This window comes from Tympanuchus pallidicinctus, unplaced genomic scaffold (assembly GCF_026119805.1).
Source record: "Tympanuchus pallidicinctus isolate F22 unplaced genomic scaffold, pur_lepc_1.0 scaffold3, whole genome shotgun sequence".
Taxonomy (NCBI): Eukaryota; Metazoa; Chordata; class Aves; order Galliformes; family Phasianidae; genus Tympanuchus; species Tympanuchus pallidicinctus.
In genome coordinates, this window is record NW_026294747.1 from 77,502,008 (window position 1) to 77,520,401 (window position 18,394).

An 18,394-nucleotide genomic window follows, 5' to 3' on the forward strand; every position below is an offset into this window, starting at 1 on the left:
AGGCTGTCTAGGTGATTTACAGTACTGGCAGTGTCAAACATGCCACGTGGGTGTCAGAGAAGGACTAAATATCTTCTGATATACAGGATCCTCCTACAAATCTGTTTTGTGTCCTACATAAAGCATTTATTTTAACATAAAGGAAATGGAAAAGTGGTGTGGTGTTCCTTTCTGGTGGCACTCTACTACTTCCGTAGTTAATAATTTCACAGTATAAAATAGAGACATACCAATATTTTCTCACTAATCACACATTATTAAATCCAGAATATTGTGAAACCTGAAGCGAATTATATAAAAGGGTTAAATGTAAGAGAATTTATGTAGACTATTTTTTCTTTTTTCTCAAACATTTTTGATGAATTTGAATTCAGTAGTTAAGAGAGTCATTAAATATGTTTTTGTGTGTACTATAGCACTGTGGGTCTTTGCAACAATCCTGGCCTTTTGGACATGTGTTTGCATGAATTTTAAACTAAGGCAGTCTGTCATGATTCCTGTCCCTACAAACAACATCTATCTCAAAAGCAAAAAAGCAAGCAACCCAAAAAGTTGTTTGCTGGCTACATTTGTCCACAAAGTCACCCCAGACTCTTCAATGGCAACTCCATTTGAATTGGCATGTTTCTGATATTCAAAATAAGTAAACTACACAATGCAGAGATACTTTTATGGTGCTGCTTTTCAAAACTCTCACCTCTGAGAAACAGATCTTGAAAGCGAATAACATAGGCAGATTTTAGAGTGTTTTAAAGTAGCAGCTGAAGTGTTACTAAATGCTCCTCTAAAAATTGCCTTGATATGCAAAGGAAATTATTATGAGTTATCAGACCTTTTGAGTTAAAGACTATTTTGACCCCTGAATTTTCTTGAGCATCCAGAAGATCCACCTGAAGAGTAAAGCAGAGAAACAGGAAGTGCAGAAAAATTTAATTCCTTTTCTCTTCCAGATATTTGTGCTTAGGTTTTAAAATACCTTGGAGGTTAGTCCTTTATCCTTATGATTTACCTCATGTCAGTAAGAGATTTTGCATATAATCTCAGGGTAGCACATAACCCTGAGAGTCCTACTTACCTCCGCATTTACTGCACGATTGATCATGTTGTTACAATGAACACAGCCCCATTTTACAAGGAAAAAAAAGCACTTTATTATTAATTCCCAGACAACACTTTACATGAATCATGCTGTATACTTTAACTACTAATGCAGCTGTAATACACAGTTTCATCAGAGGCCAATTGTAAGTAGTGCTTATTAATGTCCACTTCTTGCTAACATATCCATGTGAATACCAAATAGATTACTAATGTTAATGCATTCAATACACTATGTTTCTAAACTAACCATATCTTACTGCTCATTTAATTGTATTCAGAGTCTTAGCTATCAAAATTCTAATAATGTTGACTAAAGCTTTGCAAAATCACATGCCATATATAACATAAAATACTTGTCACAGAATTATACTGTTTCATGAACAGCATAAAATTGTTGAAAAAAGAAAAATGAGTGACTTGAAAAAGTAGGAAGGACTCAAAGACTGAAAAGAAGAATAAAATGAAAACAGCTTTCTTTGGAGGAGAATATTTATAATGACCTCTAAATTATTTAGAGTTCACATCCCAAACTTTTAAAACATGCAAAAAAAAATTAAAACACTACATTCTCTCTTTTTTCTTTTTTCTTTTTTTTTGTTCTCTGTAGCTAATCACTGTGCTGAGTGCAAATTGACATTTTCTTGCCATTATGATCAATCAAAGTCTTTGTTCTAGGAATGATCACATAATTAAACAGAAGATTAAAGAATTCCCATGAATAATTTGTGCTCATTTCTCTCTGTTATACCCATTTAACCCAGTTGAGCACGCCTGCTGACTTGTCTCAGACTCTTATTTTCATTGGAAAAGTAGAATACCCACCATCCCTTGTAGCTGATAACGATTTTTGTTTCATGCTATTGCTTAAACATTTCTGTGAACTTAACCAGTTCTTCTCCAAAGCATATTCTATTGACCTTGCTCAAAAACACAAGGACAAATGAACTGCTTTTATGAAGAAATGTTAAAAAGGAGAGATATACATTTGAAAAAAAATTGATTTTTCTCTAGTGCTTACAGTAATACATGTTGGGAGTCAAATATGTTTTGATTTGTGTCCCATAGGAGGCCAGAGTACAGCATCACAACATGATCTATTTTAGTGCATCCAGTGTGTCTCATTCTGACTTCTTGAATGCTCAGTCAGAAGTGTTATGTTCTTGGATACCTTCTAGGATCTTCTCTTATAATCTGTGGTTCTTTTTAGAAGTAATTTGGACAAAAAGAAGTGCACCCAAGAAAATCATCAGCAAATACATCAGCATTGGTGGGAACTTCATTTATAATTGCAGTAGCCAATGGATGCAGGAATTTCAAATGGGATAGCAATACAAAGCACTGATGAGCCTAAAACAACTCAACCAATGGGAAGCTCTAAGCAAGCCCTGAGCCCCTCTTTACTGGCAAGGAGGAGAGCACAAAGGCACCAGTTTGCACTTAAAATTTCTTAATGTAAAGAGGAGTTAAGATCTTTCTCCTCTTCTCCATGGTTTTCAAAATCGCAAAGTACTAGTCAATGACAAATGGCAAGGCAAGCACTGGAACAGGCTGCAAAGCAGACTTACTAACTCCCTGCAGTATGGAACAGCTAAGCCAGAAGCATTACTTTGTGTTTGAAAAAAGTTACTGGACCATCACAAGTTAGAACATCAAGGTCAGGATCTGGCTATCTGTGTACAAAACATGTTTGTCAAAATGAATCATAACTATGCTTTGTTTTGATAAATTTGTCAAAATCAAGGGACTGTATTCTCTACTACTCCAATATTCAGGGAGCTAAAACAACTCTAAAAAGCACGTACCGACCACATTGCAGGAGGCGTTAGGTTTTCTTAAAGGCTTTGTCTTGCAATATATTTCTTCTGTTATCTTGGATCATTACTGTACAAACAAGTTTAAATTAGAATAAATACACAATTCATCATCTGGCTAAAATAACCATCTTCAAATTACTCCAGGAAAACAAGCCTCTGTTGGAAGCAATTCACTTTTACTACGTGGAATTTACAACATTAGCAGAATGAGTACACAGAGGCTAGTTAGTCAAGGACTATTACTGACTAGGAGAAGAAAGAAATCTATGTATAAATATTTAAGAAATTATTTGTCCTTGACATTCCCTTTAGATATTAAGAAATGAAATTGTAGAAAGGGTGAATGAAAATATGAATTCTACTGCTTTGGTTCAAAGTACGGCCAGGTTTCTAAAAATAAAATAAAAACTATAATTTTTATCTCTAAGTAAACATTTCATTCTTGAGCTGTTATTCAGTTGTTAGATGTAACTTTGTTAGATGTTAGATGTTACTTTCGATGGATGAGTGGCTCTTTTGTTTTTGCTGAAATAAGAATCGTGAAAAATTATTGAAGCTCGGGAAGATGAAAACTCTGAATATTAATAATTTCTTTAAAAATATTCTATATAAGTAGAAACAAAAAATAATTTGGTAAAAGACCAATAATTTGTTTTTTCTCTTGCTTCAGAAATAATAGAGCATAGTGACAATCTCTCAGGAAACAGCTGCTGATGAGGAACATAATATTCTTTGCATTATTTCATAAGCTCTTTATCATATACTTCTATATACAACATTAAAATACGAGTACAATTAGTAATATATATATTTTGTTTCATAAAGTATAATGTGACAAATTCTGGCAGTACTGATTTTTTCTTTGTTATTAATTTATTTTTATTTTTATTTTTATTTTATTTTTATTTTTTACAGAAAGGCATAAAAGGACACAATGCTTGGAGATTTAAGGACAATGGTATAAGCAGCATTTCAGTGTTTAATGAAAGCACTGTCTGTCTATTGCAGAATAAATGGAAATTTGACTGCATGGGCTTGATCTTGTAGGAATGTTCAATGCCTGTTTATGATGCTGAAAACAATCATTTCACACAGATTTAATCAAAATACCAGAGAGTTCAGGAGCTGGAGGCACCTGGCACTTTGCTGTATTATGTATTTTCTCTGTAGAGCAACTTAACAAGTATAGTGAGCAAGTTCCATATTTCTGTCTTATTAATCATGTTGCAAAAGGAAAACAGCATGAGTGATCATCTTACTGTGGTTCCTTATTAAAAAACTCCATGAGTACCTTTTGGTCTTTAGTCTACCTTTTACTTCCAACTAAATTCGGCATTAAGGCAGGTGTGTGACTGGAAGGTGTGATGCTCTGAGACTGTCTCCATTAAAATCAGTAGAGGGGCAGAAAATAGGAGTCCAAGCAGTGTGCTGCCAGCTGGCCAACCAAAAAAATGTGCAGCAGCTGATGAGCACTCATGCTGCTCTGAGCCAGGCATAGTGGCTAATGCTTGCTTTTTTGGCTGTTAGGACACTTAAGGGGAACAAGCTCAAGACATAGTTTTAAGGTAGGCTATAGAGCTTGGGGAAGAAGTGAGAAGTTTATAGAAGAGAGAGGAAAGTGAAATGTGGTTTTACAATGCAGCACAAAGTCGTCATTGATCACTTATCAGTAATAGGACCTGAGGGAATCACATGGACTTCCATCAGGGGATGGTCAGGTTGAGTGTTAGGAAAAGGTTCTTCATAAGTGGGTGGTTAGATCCTGGAAAGGCTCCGCAGGGGAGAGGTCATAGCACAAAGCCGCTGATGTTCAAGAAGCATTTGAATAATGCTCTCAGACATAGGGTCTGAATTTTGTATGGTCCTTTTGTGGAGCCAGGGGCTGGACTAGGTGACCCTTGTGAGTCCCTTCCAACTTGGGATATTCTGTGATTCTAAGCATATTGTCAGAATGGTGTGAAGAGGATGATGGAGAGATGTCAATAAGACTCATGCTTTGTTACTTCTGCTACCCAGGAAACATCATGTCATGTAGGTAAGAAAACCAAAATTGAAAAGTATTTCTGTGGTCCCAGGTATGGAGCTCTGAGGTTTCACTGTATTATTATGAAAAGGTGAAAGACGAACTAGACAACAACAACACACCCAAAACTAAGAAGTCCCATGCATGATGGAATGAAGCCAGCCTTCTGCGTGCTCTTCTGTGGGGAGACTGAAAAGTCTAATAAATATCAAGCATTTCAATATTACCTGAACTATCAGAGATAATGTCTGTATCCAAAAAGCTTATTTTTTGAAATCTGAAGTAGTTTTGCATCTTTTAAACTTTCCACTAGGTTTAAAATTAAGTCGACTATTAAAATATAGTCAGGTAGGCACTGCAGAAACATTTAAGCCATCAAACTGAAAATGACCAGTAGATAATTCAAGTGGGCATTATGGAAGATGACATATATTCAAGTTATTTAAAGTGTAAGCTATATCTTATACTGCAGAGGATGATATTCAAATTCAGGAGATGAACTAGAATTCCCTTCATGTAGTCTTGTGAGGACGTAAGTTGCAGCTATGTGGGAGGTCAGTTTACTTGGCAGAAATAAGCTACCTGAATATGCTAGTTGCTATCTTCTGTCAACCACTAAGCTACGTACATCAGTAGCATTGTGGTAACCACTGGAGATCTGACCAGAGGGAATTTGGTCAGATGTGGCTTTCAAGATTAATAATAAATCTACTTTTAAAAAATAAGGGTATATACCATTGTATCACATTGCTGAATTACATACTGAGCAGATACTCAAATTTGTGACCATTTTGATTTATCTCAATATGTTTCTAATTACACAAAGACTTTTCTTTTGCTTCCAAGTGCCCCTTGGAACACTAAAACAGCTATTTAAAATCCATTTCTTATGTAAAATTGCAGAAATATTTAAGTCATCATTTCCCAAATAATAGATGTAAAATTATGATTATTAGACTTCAGGAGTCTGGATTTGATTAAACATTTTATTAACATAGTGGCATTTGAATTTTCCAGATGTAAAATGAATTCATAGTTGTAATTACTAATCAATGAAAAATTTGGCTTTCTATATTTTTATATATGTGCTTATTGATTCAATTTTTAATATAATATTACTTTCTGAACATAATTATTCTAATAAAAGATTTATTCTATGGAGTTTTATTCATATTGCAAATGCTGCAGGATCATAGCATACTTTCAGATTTTAAAACAAAACTTCAGATAAAGTCATACATCGTACACAATATTAATCCCGTTTTCTGTCTGTTTTCAAGGAACTGCATAATTTCTTCATGTTTCCTGATGGCTCACCGTAGAGAGGATTTGAAAAAGAGGTAGCATTCTCACCTTCCTTAAATGGATACTATAAATAAAAAAGAACAAAATTTAAAAAACAAATAATTAATTAGTTAGAATGCATCTGTCTTACTGGAATTTTTTTGAATTATTGTATGATATAACAAATAGCTACAGTAAACAGCATTAATGAAATTACTATTATGAGGATCTTGGCAGCCAATCTAGCCCTATTATCTTCCTAAGACACTAGCACCTTCCAGAACTGCTAGTATTTTTAACAGCACTGTAAGTGACTGTTTTCTCTTTCCCCTGCTACAGCGTTTTATTTAAAAGGCCACACACACCCTACTTTAGAAATGTATTACTACATACCTCATGCCATGGAGAAACACTGACTTGAACAGCAGGTGAAGCAGTGTATCCAGGAAACTGTAAAGAGACACAACAGCTTCAGAATAATTTTTTTTTTGAGCTGCAAATGATATTCAGAAAATATCCTTCAATGTGGCTGTCAGACTAACACACTCTGTGAATGCTGATAGACAAGTGTAAGACAATGCGAGGCTTGCATAGTTTCAGTGTTCAGAAAAGTTTAGAAAGATCTGTTCTTTCTTTATGAAACTGAGATGCCCGCAAGTGCACCACTTATGTGTACTCAGCTGGAGATAAGAGATGTTGTTCAGTTTTTATAGTATGTTTTGATTTGTGATATACCATTCAGATTTAAGGTTCATCAGACACAAACAAAACTCACAACTTTTGTTTTTCATTTTAGAGGAAGAATTAATAAACACATAACTTCACAATCTTAAAGAGAAGAGAGGAAAATTTGGTACAACACTGTGCTTCAATCGCAGTGCCTGTAGCTGCCCTCACTGAAAATCTCTCCCCTGGCACTGTGCTTCTGTTTTTCAACTTGCTATTAAAACAAGACTGTCAGGAGTATATTTTAAATGCAATACAAATATCCTGATAAATTGTATGTTATTGAGATGGGAATGTTTCCTACTTGGAGCTCTCATAAACTCAAGCCTGTAAATGAATTATTTGGTCTAATGTCTCTAAAATCACCTGTAAGGAATCTTTAAGAGATTGTACACGACGTGTCACAATCTTGTTTAAAACTGTGGCAAAATATTATATTACTGACTGTGGAAGGGACAAGGAAATTCCATCTTTCTTTTTCTATCCTAGCTTAATTGTTTCAGTTCTGATAAGGGTAATATCAAAATGAGGATAGAAAGGATGTTTTAAATTTCATTTGGCTCCCTCTAAATTCAAGGTGATTCAAATTTATTATTTCCAGTGATAAATAACACAGAAAGCTGCATTTAAAGTCAAGTACATTTCTCTTGTGAAATTTAAAATATAAATTATAGCTACCACTCTGTTGTTATAGCTAAATCTTGACTTGAATTCTTTTACTATGTTATGTTCACATTTAGATATACACTTTATTCACAGACGTCTTCTTTACCCTAGGAGTCTCTCAATTATGATCAACAAATAGCATTAGGGAAAAACGTGACCAAGGAGCAGACAATGTATCGACTTATTAGATTACTTTCAAAATGAATCTTACAGTGATGGAAATAATAATGCACATTTTCTTTAACTGAAAGCGTGAAGACAACTTGAGCACCTCTGTGTGTGATGCTTTATTGCTGTTGTTTTTTATTTTTTTCCCTGAAGTAAAAGGAGACAAATCCCAATAATAATTCTCTTTGATATATCTGGCTAAACACTTCATCTAAAATTATTTAGGGATTTTTTAATTTTTTTATTTTTTATTTTTATTTTTATTTTTTTTTTCTCTCTCAGATTCAGCAGCCCACAGACAGTACTAGTTATAAACCAGTATTAGTTATAAACATCAAGATGTTCTCAGAATTGGGCTAATTTCAAATCTGCTATACACTGGAACTGATCTGATGCAGCAGTTTTTAAGTCTTTAATTTTATTAAATAAGAATCACTGGTGGGTTATGCTATTTGTCTTAGTGGGAAAGCTATTTGAGGGCTACAAACTTGCACAGTTTTGAATACATAGAACCAGCCATTGCTGCTTACCTTTGCTTTTCCAGATGAACTAAGATCTTCATACAATGGATTGGCAAATGAAGTATTTATGGTTTCCTCTACTTTCCTTGAAAAGTCAAACAAAAAACAATAAAACTCTCCAAAACCACACAGGTTCTCAAAGAATCAGATAATTTCAGGATGAAAAAGACTTTCTAAAAAGTGAGAAAAAATTAAATGGCTAAATATATTCTCAATTCAACTCTACTAGAATGAATGAAAACAAATATTTCTTCCATATAAGTGTGATATTAAAAAAATTATTTTTCATTTGTTTCTGTTAAAAAATATATGTGCTTGGATATGCATAGAGCTATTAAGTATTCATAAAATGCAGGCATTGTGCTATACATTAGATTAAACAAGATATTAGCTAAAAAGTTGCATTGCTTTAATGTGCCCGGACTTTTAAAATTAATGCAGGGAAAGCATTTTAGGCTATTTATATAATCAGAAATAGCTTTACTATTGTAAGTATTCTTCATACTTTTTTGCTGGAAAATCAAGAATATTTAAAAAATCCCTGAAGACACCAGATTGTAAAAGTTTCGTGAATGGATGTAATGCCTTAAGCAATTTAAAATGGACAAATAGGAGAAATTGTGGGTCTTCTGTTCATTACCTCACCTCGAAAGTTAAACATATGCTTTCCCAACAGAGGCCTTCACACATTTCACTTTTTTTTCTACCTGTATCTGAAGGTTTTTTTTTATGTATAGATGACTTCTGAAAAGATGCATTTAGCTTTTTTTTTTTTTTTTTTTTTTCTCTCCCCACTGGTGCTTTTAAGAATAAAAATTTCTCCCCCATTGAACTTCATCAATTTGTGCAAGGCATATACATTACATACATGTCTTCATGCATACAAAAAACAGTGTTTGTACAATATACTAAAATAAAAAGTTCTCTGAATACGAATACTCAATTACAAATCCAGACATGGATTTTCTTCTATTAAAAAAGTAGTGCTATTCCAAAGCTTCTCCTACAGGTGCTTTAAGTGCTCTTTCCTTATTAACTTCTATCCAGCCTCTGTGTAACAGCACTGAAGGAACAAGAGAAACCACCATGGAGAAGCCATGAAGACACAGATGATGGAGTGGTTAGGAAGGGAAGTTGATTCTCAGTGAGAGCCAGGGGCAAAATACACTGCATGATTTCTTTAGCGAAGAACTAAAATCAGAATAGATCCTCAGGAAAACTATGCAGGTAGTCTACAGAAATATATCCCCTTATGAGTTAAATCTGTGCAAGAAAGGTTGTAAACTAAAACAGATATGTATCCTTAAAATCTTTCACAAGACTGTCAGAAAGCAATTCCTTCCAGTGTCAACATCATAATTCCTTTTGATTTCCTGTCACGGCAATGTGGAGAGCTGAATACTTGAACCTGTTGGTTTGTTCATGTGCCCTCTATCATACAGTTAATTATTCTTGGCATTTTGATGCTGTTAGTTTGGTGAAGCTATAATATACTAGGTTATTTATACGCATCTGAGTGCATATTTGCATACTAATTCTCCCAAATAAAGTCCATAAAACTTACAGAGAATTGACTTTTTTACTCTAAAATTACCCTTTAGTTCACAAAATCTGAGACTAGAAGAAAACTCAAACAAGAAGTTTTCAAGAAACTTGGCTGTGCTTGTAAATTTGTGCCTGAAGATTTGCATGCCTTTATTTTGGTACTTCATTCAGACAACACAAACCATATGTACGGGCTAAGATCATGATATGGAAGTAAGGTCCTGCTTGAGTTAATGAAGGCACTTACAAAGGGCAAATTACACAGTTTACAAAGGGAACAACTCGATGTGCCAATAGGAGATGATAAGGATAGGGATGGTTCTGATTTGTTTTTGTTCCCCAAAGAAGTTAAGACATTTTTACATATTTGAGCAAGAGCATTCCAAGTTCCTAGCTGTATCCTGAAGGTAGAAAGGAAACTGAACACAGATCTCTAGCTCCCTCTGCAAGTCCACTAACCAGCAGGCTGCCATGCAAAACTGAAGGCATAAAAATGCGTTGGCTGTGTTCTTCAACATCTCTCTGTATTTTGTGCTGAAATTGGTCCAGCTTATGTGTGTAAGGTTTTCTTAAGCATAGTAATTCAGACTTCCTCAGGTTATCCAGCATATTTCAGATGTCTTTACAGTTTAGGCCTGAATCATGAAAGAGTTTATGCAGCCAGGCATTTAATAGGAATTTAAGGGCAAAATAAAGGCACCAGTTGTTTTTATGCAATATAAATTGATTTTATGATGCGAAGAATAGGCTTTACAAACTGATCTCTTGCTTTCAAGGAACTTAACGACAAAGTAGTGCTTTGGATTTCATATTAACTTGCATAACATAAGTCACATATATATTACCACTGTACAAGAAGGGCAAGGGTAACCCACGGCTCACAAAAATTATGGTTCAGAATAACTAATAAATTTGAAATGTAGAAAAAGTAGAAAACCATAAGTGCCAAGTCCAGGAGAATGTACCAAGCAGGGAATAAGAATAATTAGAGTTAAAAAAGCCAAGCATATGATATTTCAGAAAAGGAGAACAGCAACAAGAAAAATGATTCAAACATGGGTAAAGCATAGAATCATAGAATCATAGAATCACCAAGGTTGGAAAAGACCTAAAAGATCATCCAGTCCAACCGTTCACCTATTCCCAGCAGTTCAGAGACAACTGTGTTTTCTAACATAACCATATATACCACAATAGGAAAGTAATAATCATCGTGGGATGTAGACCAGGTCACATGGATAATGGTTTTGTTAAACACATCTGCATCTCCTAGTAAAAAAACTGCTGCCTTCTCTTAGGTTTTTCCATGTAACTTCTGCCATATGGGAGAAGGTTATCTACTCCACAAAATGTCTGCCTGTGTAGAAAGGGACTGCTCAGTAACATCATGTTTTCTAGCGGAGAAGTATAGAATATGGATTTCATTGGTTTGGAGATAAAACTGAGAATTCTCCACTTTTTAATATACTTCTCAATTAAAAATTAAATATTTCTGTTGTCAGTGCACAACTTTGTAGGAAATACAGTACAGAATGTTTATCATCAGGTTCACATAAGAATAAATTCCTAATGGACCAAAGAGTCAATTAAAATTAAGATGATCATTAAAATAACTCCTTAAAATAATTCTTTATAGAGGTTTCAAAGCTTCTGCTCTAAATACTAACTGCAACTCAAGATCTCAGTTTCCAAATCATCCTTGAAATCTTTTAAGCTAAACTTATGTTTGCAAAAATACAATATATTTTGTGTATCCCACAGAAGAAATGGAGGACAGGATGCAAGGAAGGCAGCCACTTTAAAAGTTCAATTTAGAATCACTTTAAAAGTTGCTTTGATGCTTGATTAGCTTGTTAATATGCTGCCTGGGCTTTCTAGGTCCACACTTTATATACTGAGTCATTTAGGAAAGTTTATATATGTACAAATATATTTGGTCAGTTCTTTGCATCTTGATACTGAAGCCTCCAGAACAAGAGATTTCCTCTGTTCTTTCAACATGTCACTTGCAGTTTCTTTGCTTGCTTTTCTAAGTGTGCTAGCCATGAGATATACATATCCAAAAACCTCTTAGTAATAGTAGAAATAGATGAATATTTCTTATAATAGCAATAGTTTCAATGCTTCAGAAAAAAAATATTCTACAGAAGAAGGAATGGATTAGGATAGCAAATTAGACTAATAAAACAGCTCCCAAAGAACAAATATGGTTGCTGCTTCACAACTTTTTTTCTTTTTCTCCAAAACTATATCATTTTCTCTCCTTCTACAAGAAGAGTATATTTTTCTCCTCTAGTTCACAAGCCAAAAAGAGCTGAAAGAATGTAATTATATTGTCATTTTGTTAATCACTTTGGGATATAGAAACAGAAGCACAGCCACCTCAGGCAGTTCTTCAAATGCTCTTGGAGAACCTTCTCTGGAATAAACTATTCATTTATCCACACCAAACTTTCAGAAGGATGTGGTCTAATTGGAGAGGGTCTTGGGGACAGCAACTAGGAATGATCGTTTTTGTAAGTAACCTTTAACCACCACCATAAAGAGAGGCTGAAAACTCTGAACTTATTTAGCTTACAGAAAGCTAAACACTGTAGGGAGGTACAAAAAAGTTCAAGTGTATATAACAAGTTTTTTGCAGGGAGGAGGGGAATGTTTATCTATGTATCTCCATGATGACTAGGACAAGAACTAATGACCTTAAATTGCAGAAAAACATCTTGAGAGTTAGGAAAAGACCCGTCTTTCTTCTTGCAGTACCAAAATTGTCCTAAGAGACAATCAAATCCATGTTACCTGAGTTCCTTAAGTGCAAATGTAGAAGAGTCATATTTGAATCTTTCCTGTGGCAGGATGAAGAATTACATTTATTGGCCCTGGTTTCCCATGACTTCCTATCATTCTAAAATATTTTGTCTGAGTTCTTCAGTTTTTCAGTCTCTTGTCTACACAGAAAGATATATTATTTATATGCTTTTCAAATTTTGCATTTTGTAATCATTTTAACTGATAGGACTGATAACCACTTTGGTGCATTAGCATTGCAGCTGATGGCATAGACCAAGATTGGGAAAAAAATAAGATGAAAGGATCTAGAGACATCAACTGCATTGGAGGCAATAGCTATGTTTCTACATAGCTTAGCTAGATGGAAAGTATTTAATTTTCACTTTTTGTCTTTTGTTCTTGAAAACAAAATGAAGCATGAGAGGGCAGATGTATTAAATGGAAGTCAAAATGCAGTTTTGCTTCTATTCAGTCAATAGGGACAGATGCACTGGAGAAGTGAAGCAACTGGCAGCCTTCTCTTCTGAACCAGAACATGTCATCTCTGGAACATGAACAAGAATATGAGAAACATACATGCTTCCTCCAATTTGAGAATTCTCTACAAAAATTTCACATATATCCACCTGGGAGCAGGGAAGTTGCTTGCCTATCTGAATGCCATAGATTTTACTTCATTCTACTAATGAAGTCAACTGCTGCCAAGTTCTGTGGCAGGCTGCTTTTGTCCATTAGTAAATAAATACAATGACTTCCAGTAACTCCCACTTAGACTCTGATGAGTTTCAAGCTTGAAAATCAGAGATGAAATTATTGTTAAGGAAGGAGGGGTGAACAAAGTGAGAGAAGAGCATGTTGACTGGATTGGAGTGAAAGCTTATACCACTATCAGTCTTTCCAGAGAAGAAAAAGAGGGACGATATGAAACTCCCAGGTGCTCACTGCTTAATTACAACAACTTCCAAGAGCAACATTTTGTGTTTAAGGACTCACCAGTGTACTCCTATTGCCTCCTAGCTGGCTTGTTACTGAGAATGTTATTTCTGTGGAATCTGAAAATTTAGATTTTGTGCACATTCTTGTGCTATTCCATTTGAGGCAAAGGTGGATCTGCATTAAATTTAAAAATGCTCTGAGAGCTAACAAATTCTGTTAGTGTGCTTCTTTGAGGAGCAGCTACAAATTGTTTTTTTGTTTTGCATTTGTTGTTTTATAGCAGGACAGAAAAAAGGAGATCCTTAGAAAAATTATTAAAAATAGTTAAACAGCAAAACATTTTTTTCAGAAGGCAGTAAGTTTGGGCTTAAGTGTGCAAAATCTTCCTTGTGAAAGAGAGCAGACACTTTAAAGTATGGAGTTCCTCTAATGCCTAGTGCCCTTAAGAAAACAACAAAACCCTGAAAGTCTAAAAGAAGATACAAACCTCTGAAATGAAAATGGAAAGTATCATGTGCACAATTATTGCTTTTAGTTCATCAAATTCCATTACAAAAAGAAAAAAAAAAAAAAAAAAGTAATCAGGAGAGTTAAATCTCATGCCTCTATGTGGTGCTGTCACATTGTACATTTTACAGACTTATGCAAACACTTGTCACTTCTTTTTCTCAAGCTTTATCTCACATATCCAAAATACAGTATTATAACATTGTTTAACTTTGGACTAGTCATTGCTGATTACTCATTAAGTAGTTAAGAAATAAATTGCATCAATTTACTGCTATGCTTCCAGCCAAGATTTTTATAAACCAACCCGTGCTGGTTACCAAGTATGTAAAGACAAAGAGAAAAACTTGAATTTCTGTTGTCAAAGTTTCAGATTTCAATGTTTTCACAAGTTCAAAATTTCAATGAAACTGACACTCAGTAGTTAGATTATTCCTTGACGATGCCTGCAAAATGCATGCAAACTAACATGTTAAGTCAACTATGATTTAAAACAATGTAAATACAAATGTATATTCTGTGCCATGGGTTAAGAAATTTGATAGCATTAGTCAATTCCTAATAGAAAAACCTCAGAGCCACAAAAATCTCCAGCATTATCCTTCTGGTAGCTCCAGTGAAAACAAATCAAAACCAGAATGAATAAACTATCTAAAGTAACTATCCAATCTGTTACGAGATATGGTTTAGTAGCTTAGTGGGCAGTAATGGTGACAGGAGGATTGTTGGACTAGATGATCTTGTAGACCCTTTCCAACCCTGTGATTCTATGATTCTATTATTCTCCTCCTGTGTTGTTGTTTTTTTTTGTTTTTTTTTCCACAGCTCTGACTCTCTTAATTTCAGAGGTGTCATACTAAGAAGATTCTCATTCAGCCCTATTTTTCTTCATAACTAACAGGATGCTTAAGTGTTTGGCATATTGCAACATGATAACTGTTCATGGATCAATATAAAAAAAAATCTCTAATTTATTTTAGCATATATACCTACAAGAAAGGAAAAAATATTCTTCAAATACAGATATGACAGGGGAAGAGAAGTGGAAGGCAGTGCAGCAGCCCTTAAGCAAATATTTGTGAAAGAAAAAGGAAGTGTTTAGAACGCAAGAGAAAGTAGCTTAAGAAAAACAATTTCATTTAAACACCGTCAAACATATTTTATTTGAAAAATATTAATTGAAATTACAAACAAATTTACACAGCTCTTGAGATACAACTTATCTTGCACTTCTGAGGTGCCTTTCTATGTATTACTTCACCAAGTTGCATAAATGGAAATGAATTAAGCTTAAAGCTTCTGTGAAGTAAGATAAAGCAATGCTATTATTCCCACTTTACAGAAGGTGAAGCAGACATAAAGAAAGTAGGTGATGCTATGCACTCAATTAAGAGTAGCACAACCACTAAATGTTCTTGCTTCAATGTTTTGCTTCTGTGTCCATAGACAACCCTATCTGCCAGGGGTGGTAAGCAGAGTTAGGAAAGGTGTCAGCAGCAATAATATCAGGGCAGATTGCGCAGTTCAGTAGATAGTTTTGGAGATAGCAATATCCCCAAAGTATGAAAGGTCTATAGCAAAACAGAGGTTGAAAGGAAAAGAGACATCTCTGAATATGAGTTTTAGAGAAGAAAATGAATAGTGAAGGAAATCGAACAACATGAGAGTGAAGAAGGGAGTTCACTATTGGAATTCCTGAAAGGGAGGAAGTGATACTTGTTGCTGGTGGAGAAGGATTGAGCAGAATAAGCAAAGAGATAGGCAGAGATGAAAATATAGATGCTATAGGAAAATAAAAAAACAGCAAAAAAATCTTAGGCAGAAGAGAACAAGTAGAAATTATCAGAGCAATAAGATAAGAGATCTGCGAAATAATGCATGTCAACCTGGGATAGGTCTTATAAAAATGAAATCAAATAATTGGATAAAGAAAGACCTTTAGTACTACTAGCAATGTTAACCAAAGCACTTGAAATATATTTTTAAATAGAATAGCACCAATTCTTCTGATTTCTTTCAATCAGTGAAGATGATCTATATATAGGAGGGTGCTAGAAGACAATGTCCTTTCTGTTTGCACAGTACTGATAGCAAGTTGGAAGAAAGACACATTTGGGGAAAAAAAGCCACCATCCAGAGCACTCATTCGTCACATGCAAGACCAGTACTTAGACCACAAGCTGAGAGTCTGTACTGGAGTGATCCTAGTGGAAGCCACTATAGAATCAGACAATGGGTGTGAGACGAAGAGGCAGAGTGAAGAGGTGAAAGGAATAGACATGGTGTCAAAATAAACACTGATTAAGAGGACTAATACAAAATCAAACAGGAAGCCAGATTATCAGTGTGTCCAGGTACCAAAGAAGAGGAGACAAACAGCATGATTTGTGGAAATCTTCATGTGATGCTGCAGTTTTACAGCTTGATTTTTTTTTTTCTGATGTATTAAAGATTTTTTTAATGAAAAACACTGATCTTTCAAAGTGGAAAAAGAGCCTGGTCTTATGCCACCCAGGTATCACAGGTAAGAATAAGTTCTCAGATGTGTGTAAATATTGAAATAATTTAAGGCAAAAATGTTCTCAAGGGAAACGTGTCCTTGGTAGCTTCAGAAAAAGCTGTCAACCTGCCTTTAATAAACTAATTTGGCCTCAGAGATAAAGAAACCACAGATACATCATGTTTTTCACATTTAACCATCTTGAACAAAAACAGAGATACTGCTATTAAGCTGGATGAACTTTAGTACTACTATAAAGTTAATCATATGAAGTTGAATCAGAATGTTCTGAAAGTCACGCCATCACTCATTTTTAGTGGACTTGGGTCCACTAAGATTAGAACTAGAATGTTGAAAAGCTAGACTGAAGGGGGATTTAAACGTTGAAACCAAGGAGACTGGGCAGTAAGCCATTGCTTTGTGCCACACTTGTGCCTGCCTTATACAGAATAAAAGTTTCACTTACATTTTGTGCTCTTTCTTCTTTGACAGGAAACATAAGGCACCAACTGCAATTTCAATCAGCAAAAAACTGATCCCCAACCCAATCCAAATATCTGCAAAATCAGAGCAGTCAGACTGTTATAAGAAAAAAGAAAATACTGAAAGGATGAATAGAAAGATATTTCTTTTTTCCAGACCCAACCCACCATTTTGAAGATTTGAAATGGGAGATTGAAGAGGCTTAGCACTTATTTGACAACGGTTTCCTTTCCATTCTTTTCCACATCTGTGAATAAAAAAAAATAAATCTGAAAAGATGAGAAGCAAAGATCATAAACTGTGGCAAGCACACAAGTATTTTTGCCTCTGATCAAGGCTCAACTAGGAATTTAGGTTAGAAATACATAAAATAAATAACCCCCCCTTCTAATAAAACAAAACAGAACAAAACAAAAACAAGAAAAACAACTGCAGAAACCTATAAAAATTCAAAGATTAGATTTGGCTTCCTATTCAAAGATGAGATTTGGCTTCCTTGTCCATCTTAGCATAGTATTGTTATCTTCATGGCAAAAGATAGGTGGCTCACTTCCCTGCTCATTTACCTTTTATCACTCTATCCCCCACATGCATTCTAAATAAATTTCTGAGCTGGGTATCCGGTATGCTGGTATAGACAAAGATACACAATTAGGAATGAGATAGAAATCACTTCTCATCTACCTTTTTTTTATTGTTTATCAATTTCATTACAAAAATGATACCCTTTAAAAAATATTTATTCAAAACCAAGGTACTTCATTCTAAATTTGCAGTTCACTCCAAGAACAATCTTGACTTGAAGGAACCAAAATTCAAATAATCTAATAGAAACTTTACAGTTATTGTTTAATAGTTGATCACAGTGCCCATATGTGTAACATTTGTTGATTTGTTTGTTTAAACTTCTGGTTACTAGCTTTTGTTGCAGTCTTCACTATCAGAGAGAAGAGATCTTGGAGACCAGATCTTGGTTGCCTATGGGAAAATTTGTGATCATTTGGAGTGCTCACACCATCCATCTGGGTACTCCAGGGAGTCACAAGTGGCAGTAGACACTTATACAGCCCAAATCAAATAGTGTAAAAGGAAATTTACTCTGTAAAGATAGAAGTACTTCACACACTAGATGACAACTAAATGCAAGGCTCCTCATTTGATAAGCTGAACTCCACTGTGAGTGTCTCACTGGAATGACTTCTACCAGCTTTTAAATTACCTGAGTAACTAGTGTTATTTTTTTTAAAAAAAGAGCATCAGAAGGTAGTGATGGCAGCAATCCCATTCCAGTCCTACTACTGTTGCATGAATAAAAATTAATTTCAATTCTTAT

At 34.6% G+C, this 18,394-nt stretch overlaps 1 protein-coding gene across 2 annotated transcripts in view; it reads right to left on the bottom strand.

Moving 5' to 3' along the window:
* Positions 1-3,839: 3,839 nt before the first annotated feature.
* Positions 3,840-18,394, bottom strand: part of MALRD1 (MAM and LDL receptor class A domain containing 1) — a 208,024-nt gene continuing 193,469 nt past the window's right edge. The window contains exons 36-40 of one of the 2 annotated variants that reach the window (XM_052693982.1): positions 17,229-17,308; positions 17,045-17,135; positions 8,313-8,388; positions 6,616-6,672; positions 3,840-6,307 (exon numbers count right to left, since the gene is read on the bottom strand). In XM_052693982.1, coding sequence (XP_052549942.1) covers positions 6,191-6,307; positions 6,616-6,672; positions 8,313-8,388; positions 17,045-17,135; positions 17,229-17,308 — 421 coding nt within the window. In that variant the 3' untranslated portion in view covers positions 3,840-6,190. The remainder of the gene's footprint in view (positions 6,308-6,615; positions 6,673-8,312; positions 8,389-17,044; positions 17,136-17,228; positions 17,309-18,394) is intronic. The other variant, XM_052693983.1, reaches the window with a different exon arrangement.